General features: G+C 40.9%; 1 protein-coding gene across 1 annotated transcript; it reads left to right on the forward strand.

Annotated features, from left to right (window-relative positions):
• Positions 1-9,030: 9,030 nt before the first annotated feature.
• On the forward strand, positions 9,031-9,453 carry LOC138905966 (uncharacterized). Its single transcript, XM_070194480.1, has one exon. It carries the CDS (start codon positions 9,031-9,033, stop codon positions 9,451-9,453), a length of 423 nt encoding a protein of 140 aa, XP_070050581.1.
• Positions 9,454-12,966: the final 3,513 nt, after the last annotated feature.

A 12,966-nucleotide genomic window follows, 5' to 3' on the forward strand; every position in this document is an offset into this window, starting at 1 on the left:
TGGTGTTTTTGCAAACTTTCTTTTCTTCGTGGTGTCGAGGTAGGCTAACCTGTTTGAAGGTTGTAGGTAATTATGGACTTTTTGGGTTGTGCAATGTGTTGGGGAGTTGGTGGAATAATTTTTGTAGAACATGGCATTTCTGCGGTTTATTATGCGGCCGTAGAACTACTTTGTAGACCACAGATCCGACGCAAAGTGGAACAGAAGAAAATCCAATTTTTGGAGGTCGTTATGCGGTCAATTATGCGACCGCATATTCATTGTGCGGGTCACACTTCCATCGCAGATTCAGCATGAGAAATTCTGAAGGGTGATTCTGCGGTCCATTTTGCGGCCGCATAACTGGTGTGCGGACCGCAGACCTGCCGGACACCTGACCCGACCAGCCCAGTTTTGAAATTTGATTTCGCGATCCCTTATGCAGACCACATACCTATCTGCAGTGCATTCTGCGACCACAGAGTTGAACTCGGAGGGTCCATTTTGGGTTTTTATAACCCGACACTATTTTAATAAATAGACTTAAGGAACCGTTTTTGAAGGGAAATTCTGATATTTTGAGAGAGAGGGGAGGAACTAGAGAGAGAAGGAGGAGCTCCAACACCTTCCACTTCAATTTTGCTCAAGCCTTGGAGAATTCACAAGGAAAGCTTGCAAAATTGTCTACTAAAGAGGTAAGGTTCTAGCCCTAGCTTTCAATTTCGAAATTAGGCTGGGAATAGGTAATGGGGAATATGGTTCTTGAGAATAGGAGTTGGTTAACTATGCATGCATGTGCCAATTAAGGTGGGAGGGAGGTTGTAGAATATATATGGGTGACCTATTGATGTGGGGATTGATTGTGGGGTCAAGAAACATGACCCTATAGTCGAATTTGCACAACTAGTGATTGATGAAATGCCTAGGTGAGCTGAAGCCATGAATCTTTTCCTAATTATGGTTTAATTTTGTAATGTCTCTAAATAGATTAAAGTCGCTAGGAGTTTCGGAACGTTGTAGTAATCTAAGGAAAGCTCAAGTGAGGTATGTTGGCTAAACTTCTCTTATAGGATCAAATTCCATTATGTTCTCTTAAGTTTCAAGCGTGGATGGCCCAAGTTCTTATTTTCTCATGTTCCGAGCCATTCCTAATATATTTAGTTTTCCAAATAAGCATTGTGTCAGAAATTATAAGCTCAAAGTGTGTTCCAATTGCTCCTATCATATTATGCTCTCCTTCGGGAATGTATTCAAGTATGGCTTATGTATTAAAATGCTATAACTGCCCGGGCGTACACCCCGAATGCACGGGCCTACGCCTTTTAAGACTTTCGCCCCACACCATCGCCCCGGGGCATTTTTGGTACGCCTCGCCCTGGGGCTCGCCCCGAAAATGCCTTTTAAAACATTGGTATCCTTTGCCTCGCATTGATGATTTGTTTGATCAGATTTAGGGTGCCAAGGTGTTCTTAAAAATTGACTTGATATCGGGGTAATATTAGTTGAAGATTAGGACTTCAGACATTCCTAATATGGCTTTCAAAACCCATTATGGACATTATAAGTTCTTGGTGATGTCATTTGGTTTGACTAATGCCCCAACAGTCTTCATGCATTTGATGAACGGTGTGTTCCACCCTTATCTGGATTCTTTTGTTATTGCGTTCAATGATGATATCTTGGTATATTCCCGTAATAAGGAGGAACATGAGCAGCATTTGAGGATTGTGCTTCAGATTCTAAGGAAGAAGAAGTTGCATGCTAAGTTCTCCATGTTATATCCCGCATTTCGTACGTAAAAGTTTCGTCGTAAGTCAATCGACGTAGACTCGGGGATGAGATTATCTTGAGGTTATAAGCATTTATGCTATTTATAACAAGCGATAAGTAAGTGTAGTAAAGGGTAAAGGGTAAACGAATCAAAGAAAATGAGTTTCGTTGAAGGTTGTTGGTTTGGGATAAAATACGGTACGAGCCATAATACCCGGTATTTATGGACTAGTGCCATATAAGGTAATACATAACCATGATAGTAAGGTGTACAAGGTATGTTAAAAGTAAGTAGTATTTTAAGTAAGTTGAGATAATTCTTAATTATGTGGGTAATTGGTTAATTATTGGGTAATGGGATATTACCTAATTAATTAGGGAATTATTTGGATAAGGTTAAAGGCACCAACGTGGCAGCCCATAAAGTGGATAATAAATCCCATAAGTGACTCATATATTATGTAACAAGGTGTCATATTATTAGAGCATACAAAGTGATTCATATTCCCTTTAGCTTTCTGATCAAGGTTGCATAATGATATTCATTTTTTCTCAACACATGCAAGCTAAGGCTTTCTACAATTAGCAAGATACTACATGCCATCAAGATACTTCACGTTTTTGCAATGTAAATTCATATGTGTCTTACAAATCAAATTGAATCTCTTGTGTAAGTAGAGTGGGTTGATCGTGAGTAAAATCAAAACAATTCCATACCAAATTCTAAGAGAATCGGTTGTTGGTTATTGATTCTGTAAAGCGTGAATTGCAAATTCTAAGAGAATCGGTTCAGGTATGTTAAGGCTATCCCTTCTTTCTTTTGGCATGATCAATATGATACAAACGAAACGAGTAAACGCACAATTTTCATAAATGACTCTATTCATAGAAGTATTAGAGATGCCTATGTTCTTGATTCCCCATGCAAATTATGATTATATCTTATGTTCATGGGTCTCAGAAAAATACGTATTTGATAAAGTTTATCCGAAAAGCATATTGATTTTATGACATTCCGAGAAATCCTATTAGCGTATTTCATATGCATCTTATTCATTTATACATGTACATTGACCCATGACTAGATGGCGTTATATACGCGTATATTATATATATATATATGGGATATAGGAAAAGGTTACGGCGTTGTATACGCACCACCACCTGATCAGCTGGTACCTGTTGATAATTTTGCCCACAGTGGCCGAGATGATATGATGGGATGCCCTCAGAGGCTTGATAATGTTATGTACACCTATACCTATGCATGACACGACATTTATATCCACATGCATGATATTACAAATGTTTCAGGATTTACAAAGTGATTTAGACTTACAGGCGGAATTCCTTATTCCATGTTCCATTTATGTCTTTTACGTATTGAGTTTTATGCCTTACATACTCAATACATTATTCGTACTAACGCCTATTTCCTGGGGCCTGTGTTTTATGCCCGCAGGTGCAGGTAGACGAGCTGACGGTCCCCCTTCTTAGGATCCTTGATCAGCGAGAGTTGGTGTGCTCCATTTGATTCGGAGCTGCTTTGTATTTTGGTATGATATGTTTGTATACATATATGGGTATGACGGGGCCCAGTCCTGTCCTTGTACAGTTGTATATTCTGTTAGAGGTTTGTAGATAGTTATGTATAGTTGGATAGTATGTGGCTTTGTCGGCTTCCAGTTTTGGATACATAGTTGTCCATAGAAGCCTTGACGGCTCGACCTACATATTCCGCACGTATATGTATATATGTCTTTTGGACAGGGTTTCCTCACACATGTTATTCTCAAATTCAGCAGATGTTATTCATGTTTATATCTTGGTTGCATGCTTAAGGGTGTTCGACATGTAGGACTCGGTCACCCATCGCGGCCCATCAGTTTGGGTCGTGACACTCCAGGTGTGAATTCTAGTTGGATTCAGTGGCATTCTTGAGCCACGTGGTATCTAGCGATGAATCAAGGCAGAAGAAGATTGAGGTGGTTTAGAGTTGGCCCAAACCTTTTACAGCCATGGAGATCAGGAATTTTCTAGGTTTGGTTGGTTACTATCGTCGCTTGGTGGAGGGGTTCTCATCTATTACAACTCTATTGACCAGGTTGACTTAGAAGGGTGCTCCGTTCAGATTGTTTGATTAGTGTGAGGAGAGCTTTCAAAAGCTCAAGACTGCTTTGACTACAACTCCAGTTTTGATATTGCCTTCAAGATCGGGGTTGTATATGGTCTATTGTGATGCTTAGCGTGTTGGTCCTGCATGTATGTTGATGCAGGACGGTAGGGTGATTGCCTACGTGTTGCGCCAGTTGAAGCCCCTTGAGAAGAATTATCTAGTTCATGATTTAGAGTTAGCAGCTATTGTGCGCGCGCTCAAGATTTGGAGGCATTAGTTATATAGTGTGTCTTGTGAGGTTTATACTAACCACGAGAGTCTTCAGCATTTGTTTAAACAGAAGGATCTGAATTTGAGGTAGCGAAGATGGTTGGAGTTATTGAAGGATTATGATATCACTATTCTGTATCATGCGGGGAAGGCTAATGTAATAGCAGGCACCTTGAGTAGGAAGGCGGAGAGTATGGGGAGTATGGCATTTATTCCAGCTGCGGAGAGGCCTTTAGCTAGAATGTTTAGGCATTGGCCAATAGATTGGTGAGATTGGATAATTTTGAGGTGAATATATTCCTTGTCGTGACAAAAGTGGTATAAGAGCAGTTCTGTCCTAGGGTTGTCTACAGACCGTGTCTAGTAGAGTTTTGTTATGGGTGTGTCGTGCACCACACTTATAGATATGAGGTTACAGAACATATAGGATGTTATCCTCTCTTCTTAATTTTAGATCGTGCGATATAAGAATTCATGTTCCTAACGTTATGTTATATTTTCAGCGATGCCTCCAAAGACTACAGCCACCCAAAAGGGCAAGTCTGTGGCTAGTGAGACTACTAGTCGAGCGCCACGAGTTACCAGGGCTCGGGGAGAGTCTCATAGTGAGATTCCATCTCAGACTTCACATACCCCGCCCTATCCAAAAGATCTCTAAGGGGAACCGGCTCTAACGCCCGCCCCAGTACGTCCAGCTCCTCGATCAGATGCACTGGGTCAAGAGATGAGAGATGTTATTCAGCTATTAACTCGATTATTATCCGCACAGGCTCGACGTCAGGAAATAGGTATTGGTCTTGCAAATAGGTCTGTCAGTGCGAGGGTTCGTGATTTCATTAATAGACCCTCCGGTATTCACTGGGGCACATCCAAATGAAGACCCTCAGGTATTTATCGATAGAATGTAGAAGATTTTGAGGGTAATGAAGGCCACCACGACTGAGTCAGTTGAGCTAGCTTCCTATAGCCTTCAGGATGTTGCAGTTAATTGGTACGAGTCTTGGGAGTTGTCCAGAGGGGAGGATGCCCCTCCAGCAGTGTAGTGGGAGTTTACAGAGGCTTTTCTTTGTCATTATCTGCCACCAGAGCTCAGACGGGCCAGAGTTGATAAGTTCTTGACCCTTCGGTAGGGTAATATGAGTGTTCGGGAGTACAGTCTTCAGTTTGATTCGTTGGCTAGGTATGTTCCCACTATTGTATCTAAGATGGAGGATCGGGTTCACCGGTTCGTGATGGGGTTAGAGCCGCACTTGCTTAATGATTATATGTTGATCTCACTTCAGTCAGACATGGATATTTCTCGTATTCAGGCATACACTCAGGGTGTAGAGGAGCGTAAGCAGAAATAGAGGGCCGATCGTGAGCATGATAGGGCCAAAAATAAGAGAGCGAGGTCTTTGGGTCCTTCTGGTGAGTTTCGAGGTGGTCAGAGACAACAATACCCAAGGTATCTATCCCAACCATCAGCTAGCGCACCCCTCAGTTTGCCGGTAAGAGATTTGATCGTTCCACATATTCAGGGCCTGGTCAGAATTCCAGGGCCTCAAGTTCTCAGTATAAGGGTGAGTGAAGTCAGTTGAGGCCGCCCTTGCCGCGATGTGCTCAGTGTGGTAAGCATCATGCCGGGCAATGCCATATGGGGTTGGGTGTTTGCTACACTTGTGGTTATCCAGGCCACGTTATGAGGGATTGTCCGATGAGAGGTGATGTAAGCATAGTTCAGTCAGTTAGATCTGTAACTGGTTCGTCATCATCAGCACGCCCCCCTAGGCAAGGTTCACAAGCACAAATGGGTCGTTGTAGAGGCAGAGGCAGATCATCTAGATTGAGTGGTCCTCAGAACCGCATTTATGCATTAGAAGGACGACAGGATCAAGAATCATCACCCGATGTTGTTACAGGTATATTATTAGTTTCCTCATATGATGTATATGCACTGATTGACCAGGTTCCACCTTATCATATGTCACTCTGTTGGTTTCTAGTAAGTTTGGAATAAAACCTGAGTTGGTTAAACCTTTTGAGGTGTCTACACCTGTTGGGGACTCAATGATAACTAGACGAGTATATAGAGATTTTATAATAGTAGTTCATAGTAGATCTACAGTAGCAGACCTAATCGAATTAGATATGGTAGAATTTGATGTTATAATGGGTATGGATTGGTTGACTTCCTGTCACGCCAACATTGATTGTAGATCAAAGATGGTCCGATTCCAATTTCTAGGGGAGTCTGCTTTGGAATGGAAAGGTAATACAGCATCGCCAAAAGGTAAATTTATTTCTTATCTCAAGGCAAGGAAGATGATCATAAAGGGCTATATTTATCACTTAATTTGGGTTCAGGATGTGAAAGTAGAGTCGCCAACCATTGAATCTGTCTCTGTGGTTAAGGATTTTCTCGATGTTTTTCCCGATGAGCTTCTAGGTCTATCGCCAGAACGAGAAATTGAGTTTGCTATTGACATATTACCAGATACTCATCCAATATCTATCCCTCCCTATAGAATGGCACCCACAGAGCTGAGAGAGTTGAAGGAACAACTAAAGGACTTGCTTGAAAAAAGGCTTTATCAGACCTAGTACATCACCGTGGGGAGCACCTGTGTTATTTGTGAGAAAAAAGGATGGTTCCTTGCGGATGTGCATAGATTATAAACAGTTGAATAAGGTGACGATCAAGAATAAGTACCCGCTCCCGAGGATTGATGATTTATTTGATCAGTTGCAAGGTGCCAAGTGTTTCTCAAAGATAGACTTGAGGTCTAGGTACCATCAAGTAAGGGTTAAGGAGAAGGATATTCCGAAGACAACATTCAGAACCAGATACGGGCACTTTGGGTTTCGTGTTATGTCATTCGGTTTGACTAATGCCCCAGCAGTATTTATGGACTTGATGAATCGGGTGTTCAGACCCTTTCTATATTTGTTCTTTATTGTATTTATCGATGACATATTGGTTTATTCTTGTTCAGAGACTGAGTATGCGGATCATTTGCGTATTGTGCTCAAGGTTATACAGAAAGGGAAGTTGTAAGCAAAATTCTCTAAATGTGAATTCTGGTTGAACTCTGTGGCTTTCCTTGGGCATATTATTTCGGGTGAGGGTATCCGGGTTGATACACAAAAGAGTGAGGTAGTAAAGACTTGGCCTAGACCCACAACACCGACGGAGGTTCGTAGCTTTCTCGGTTTGGCAGGTTATTACAGGAGATTTGTATAGGGATTTTCTTCTCTTTCAGCACCTTTAACAAAGTTGACTGAGAAGGGAGCAAAGTTTCAATGGACTGATGCTTTCGAACGGAGTTTCCAGGCATTGAAGTACAAATTAACTTTAGCACCGGTTCTAACGCTCCCAAAAGGGACTGATAGTTATGTTATCTATTGTGACGCTTCAAGCATTGGATTGGGTTGTGTACTGATGCAGCATGATAAGGTTGTAGCTTATGCTTCTAGACAGTTAAGAAAGCATGAGAACAATTACCCGACCCATGATTTAGAGTTAGCCGCGGTGATTCATGCACTACAGATGTGGAGGCACTACATGTATGACATTCATGTTGATATCTATATGGATCATAAGAGCCTCCAGTATATCTTCAAGCAAAAGGAATTGAATTTACGTCAAAGGAGATGGTTAGAGCTACTTAAAGACTATGCCATTGATATTTTACACCACCCGGGGAAGGCGAATATAGTAGCCGACGCCCTCAGTCGTAGATCAATGGGTAGCATGTCATATTTATAGCCAGAGAAGAGGGGAATAGCCCATGAGATTCATTAGCTAGCTAGTCTTGGAGTTCGATTATTGGATTTAGGTGATACCGAAATTACTACTTAGGACATGACAGCATCCTCTTTAGTAACTGAAGTGAAGGAACGCCAGTATGAGGATCATGTGATAGCTCATTATAAAGATACAGCCCCTCTGAAGAAGAAGACACTATTTGAAATTACAGGAGATGGGGTCCTCAGATATCGAGGACGATTATGTGTCCCTAATGTTGCAGGGCTACGCCGGCAGGTTATGGGATAAACTCACTATTCTCGTTATTCTATTCATCCAGGAGCAACAAAGATGTATCATAATATCAGGGAAATATATTTGTGGGACGGAATGAAAAAGGATATAGCAGAGTTAGTTGCTCAGTGCCCTAACTGTCAGCAGGCCAAGATTGAGCATCAAAAACCCGGTGGATTATTGCACGCTATAGAGATTCCGACTTGGAAGTGTGAAGTAATCAATATGGATTTCATCGTAGGTTTACCTCGTACCCAACGTAAATTCGATTCTATATGGGTGATGGTTGATAGAATTACAAAATCAGCCCATTTTATGCCTGTTCGGACTACATATTCCGTAGAGGATTATGCAAGGATTTACATTAAGGAGATAGTACGACTGCATGGTGTCCCTATATCTATTATCTCGGATAGAGGAGCTTAGTTTACAGCTAATTTCTGGAGGTCCTTCCAAAAATGATTGGGGACTCAGGTAAGTCTTAGTACAACATTTCATCCCATACAGACGGACAGGCTGAACGTACTATTCAGACACTTGAGGATATATTACGGGCTTATGTGATAGACTTCAAGGGTAGTTGAGATGATCATCTGCCGCTTATTGAGTTCGCGTATAATAATAGCTATCATTCCAGTATTCAGATGGCTCCATACGAAGCTCTTTACGGACGGAAGTGTAGGTCGCCTATAGGGTGGTTCGATGTTGGGGAAACTACATTAGTAGGACCAGAATAGGTACAACAGGCAAGAAAATTAAGCTTATACAAGAAATATTATTAGCAGCTCAAAGCCGTCAGTTGTCTTATGCGGATAATCGACAGCGAGACTTGGAGTTTCAGGTTGATGATTGGGTATTCCTAAAGGTATCACCGATGAAAGGCGTTATAAGGTTCAGAAAGAAAGGAAAACTTAGCCCTCGGTACATTGGACCATATAAGATCATATGCAAGGTAGGCCAGATAGCATATGAGTTAGACTTGCCTTCTTACTTGGAGTCTGTACATCCAGTTTTTCATATGTCTATGCTTCGTAAATGTATCGGAGATCCTTCTAGAGTCGTGCCAGTTGATGACGTTCAGGTCACAGAGAAGCTATTAAATAAGGAAACTCCTATTGCTATACTAGACAGACAGGTTCGGAGATTGAGGACTAAAGATGTAGCTTCGGTGAAAGTACTTTGGAGAAACAATAATGTGGAAGAAATGACTTGGGAAGCCGAAGAAGGCATGAAGTCTAGATATCCTCACTTATTTCCTCTTCTAGAGAAGGATTCGACTGAGACATCACAGCCTTAAGGTACGTGTATGGATTTTTGTGTTAGTTATTACCATTGGTCGTGTAAAGCCATTATCGTTATTGATGCTTGTGGTCTTATGTAACATTGAATTATTGGGTTTTCTACAGAAAGGGTTGACAGTAGTACTGTTACAAATATGACCATGTCAAATTTATATAGATCCTGAGGAGTTAAACATTCAAGGACGAATGTTTCTAAAGGGGGAAGGATGTTATATCCCGCATTTTGTACGTAAAAGTTTCGTCGTAAGTCAATCGACGTAGACTCGGGGATGAGATTATCTTGAGGTTATAAGCATTTATGCTATTTATTACAAGCGATAAGTAAGTGTCGTAAAGGGTAAAGAGTAAACGAATCAAAGAAATTGAGTTTCGTTGAAGGTTGTTGGTTTGGGATAAAATACGGTACGAGCCATAATACCCGGTATTTATGGACTAGTGCCATATAAGGTAATACATAACCATGATAGTAAGGTGTACAAGGTATGTTAAAAGTGAGTAGTATTTTAAGTAAGTTGAGATAATTCTTAATTATGTGGGTAATTGGTTAATTATTGGGTAATGGGATATTACCTAATTAATTAGGGAATTATTTGGATAAGGTTAAAGGCACCAACGTGGCAGCCCATAAAGTGGATAATAAATCCCATAAGTGACTCATATATTATGTAACAAGGTGTCATATTATTAGAGCATACAAAGTGATTCATATTCCCTTTAGCTTTCTGATCAAGGTTGCATAATGATATTCATTTTTTCTCAACACATGCAAGCTAAGGCTTTCTACAATTAGCAAGATACTACATGCCATCAAGTTACTTCACGTTTTTGCAATGTAAATTCATGTGTGTCTTACAAATCAAATTGAATCTCTTGTGTAAGTAGAGTGGGTTGATCGTGAGTAAGAAATCAAAACAATTCCATACCAAATTCTAAGAGAATCGGTTGTTGGTTATTGATTCTGTAAAGCGTGAATTGCAAATTCTAAGAGAATCGGTTCAGGTATGTTAAGGCTATCCCTTCTTTCTTTTGGCATGATCAATATGATACAAACGAAACGAGTAAACGCACAATTTTCATAAATGACTCTATTCATAGAAGTATTAGAGATGCCTATGTTCTTGATTCCCCATGCAAATTATGATTATATCTTATGTTCATGGGTCTCAGAAAAATACGTATTTGATAAAGTTTATCCGAAAAGCATATTGATTTTATGACATTCCGAGAAATCCTATTAACGTATTTCATATGCATCTTATTCATTTATACATGTACATTGACCCATGACCAGATGACGTTATATACGCGTATATTATATGTATATGGGATATGGAAAAAGGTTACGGCGTTGTATACGTACCACCGCCTGATCAGCTGAAACCTGTTGATAATTTTGCCCACAGTGGCCGAGAGGATATGATGGGATGCCCTCAGAGGCTTGATAATGTTATGAACACCTATACCTATGCATGACACGACATTTATATCCACATGCATGATATTATAAATGTTTCAGGATTTACAAAGTGATTTAGACTTACAGGCGGAATTCCTTATTCCATGTTCTATCTATGTCTTTTACGTATTGAGTTTTATGCCTTACATACTCAGTACATTATTCGTACTAACGCCTATTTCCTGGGGCCTGTGTTTCATGCCCGCAGGTGCAGGTAGACGAGCTGACGGTCCCCCTTCTTAGGATCCTTGATCAGCGAGAGTTGGTGTGCTCCATTTGATCCGGAGCTGCTTTGTATTTTGGTACGATATGTTTGTATACATATATGGGTATGACGGGGCCTAGTCCCGTCCTTGTACAGTTGTATATTCTGTTAGAGGTTTGTAGATAGTTATGTATAGTTGGATAGTATGTGGCTTTGTCGGCTTCCAGTTTTGGATACATAGTTGTCCATAGAAGCCTTGACGGCTCGACCTACATATTCCGCACGTATATGTATATATGTCTTTTGGACAGGGTTTCCTCACGCATGTTATTCTCAAATTCAGTAGATGTTATTCATGTTTATATCTTGGTTGCATGCTTAAGGGTGTTAGACATGTAGGACTCGGGCACCCATCGCGGCCTATCAGTTTGGGTCGTGACACTCCAGGTGTGAATTCTAGTTGGATTCAGTGGCATTCTTGAGCCACGTGGTGTCTAGCGATGAATCAAGGCAGAAGAAGATTGAGGTGGTTTAGAGTTGGCCCAAACCTTTTACAGCCATGGAGATCAGGAATTTTCTGGGTTTGGTTGGTTACTATCATCGCTTTGTGGAGGGGTTCTCGTCTATTACTACTCTATGGACCAGGTTGACTTAGAAGGGTCCTCCATTCAGATTGTTTGATTAGTGTGATGAGAGCTTTCAAAAGCTCAAGACTGCTTTGACTACAACTCCAGTTTTGGTATTGCCTTCAAGATCGGGGTTGTATAGGGTCTATTGTGATGCTTAGCGTGTTTGTTTTGCATGTATGTTGATGCAGGACGGTAGGGTGATTGCCTACGCATTGCGCCAGTTGAAGCCCCTTGAGAAGAATTATCTAGTTCATGATTTAGAGTTAGCAGCTATTGTGCACGCACTCAAGATTTGGAGGCATTAGTTATATAGTGTGTCTTGTGAGGTTTATACTAACCACGAGAGTCTTCATCATTTGTTTAAACAGAAGGATCTGAATTTGAGGTAGCGAAGATGGTTGGAGTTATTGAAGGATTATGATATCACTATTCTATATCATGCGGGGAAGGCTAATGTAATAACAGGCACTTTGAGTAGGAAGGCGGAGAGTATGGGGAGTACGGCATTTATTCCAGCTGCGGAGAGGCCTTTAGCTAGGATGTTTAGGCATTGGCCAATAGATTGGTGAGATTGGATAATTTTGTGGTGAATAGATTCCTTGTTTGTTTTCTCTCATACTTATCATTGTTTGAGCGCATTAAGGCTCAACAATATGATGATCCCCATTTGTTTATCCTTAAGGACACAGTACAGAGAGGTGGTGCTAAGGAGGTGAAAATTGGTGATGATGTTGTATTGGGACTTTAGGATCAGATTTGTGTTCCTAATGTTGATGGCTTGAGAGAGTGGATTCTTGAGTAGGCTCACAGTTCGTGATATCTATTCACCCGGGTTCTACGAAGATGTATCGTGATTTGAAACATTAGTATTGGTAGAGGAGGATGAAGAAGGACATTGTTGGGCATGTTTCACGGTGTTTAAACTGCCAATAGGTCAAGTATGAGCATCAGAAATCGGGTGGTTTGTTTCAGATGATTGATATACCAATGGGAAAGTGGAAGCACATTACTATGAACTTCGTGGTAGGGTTGCCACAGACTTTGAGAAAGTTTGATGTCATTTGGATCATAGTTGATAGGTTGACCAAGTCAGCGCATTTCATTCCAATTCTGACTTCTTACATTTCAGAGAAGTTGGTTCAGGTCTACATTAGAGAGATTGTTTGTTGCATGGTGTATGTATCTCTACCATCTCAGACCGCGACACTCAGTTTACCTC

The sequence above is a fragment of the Nicotiana tomentosiformis genome, chromosome 2, assembly GCF_000390325.3.
Source record: "Nicotiana tomentosiformis chromosome 2, ASM39032v3, whole genome shotgun sequence".
Taxonomy (NCBI): domain Eukaryota; kingdom Viridiplantae; phylum Streptophyta; class Magnoliopsida; order Solanales; family Solanaceae; genus Nicotiana; species Nicotiana tomentosiformis.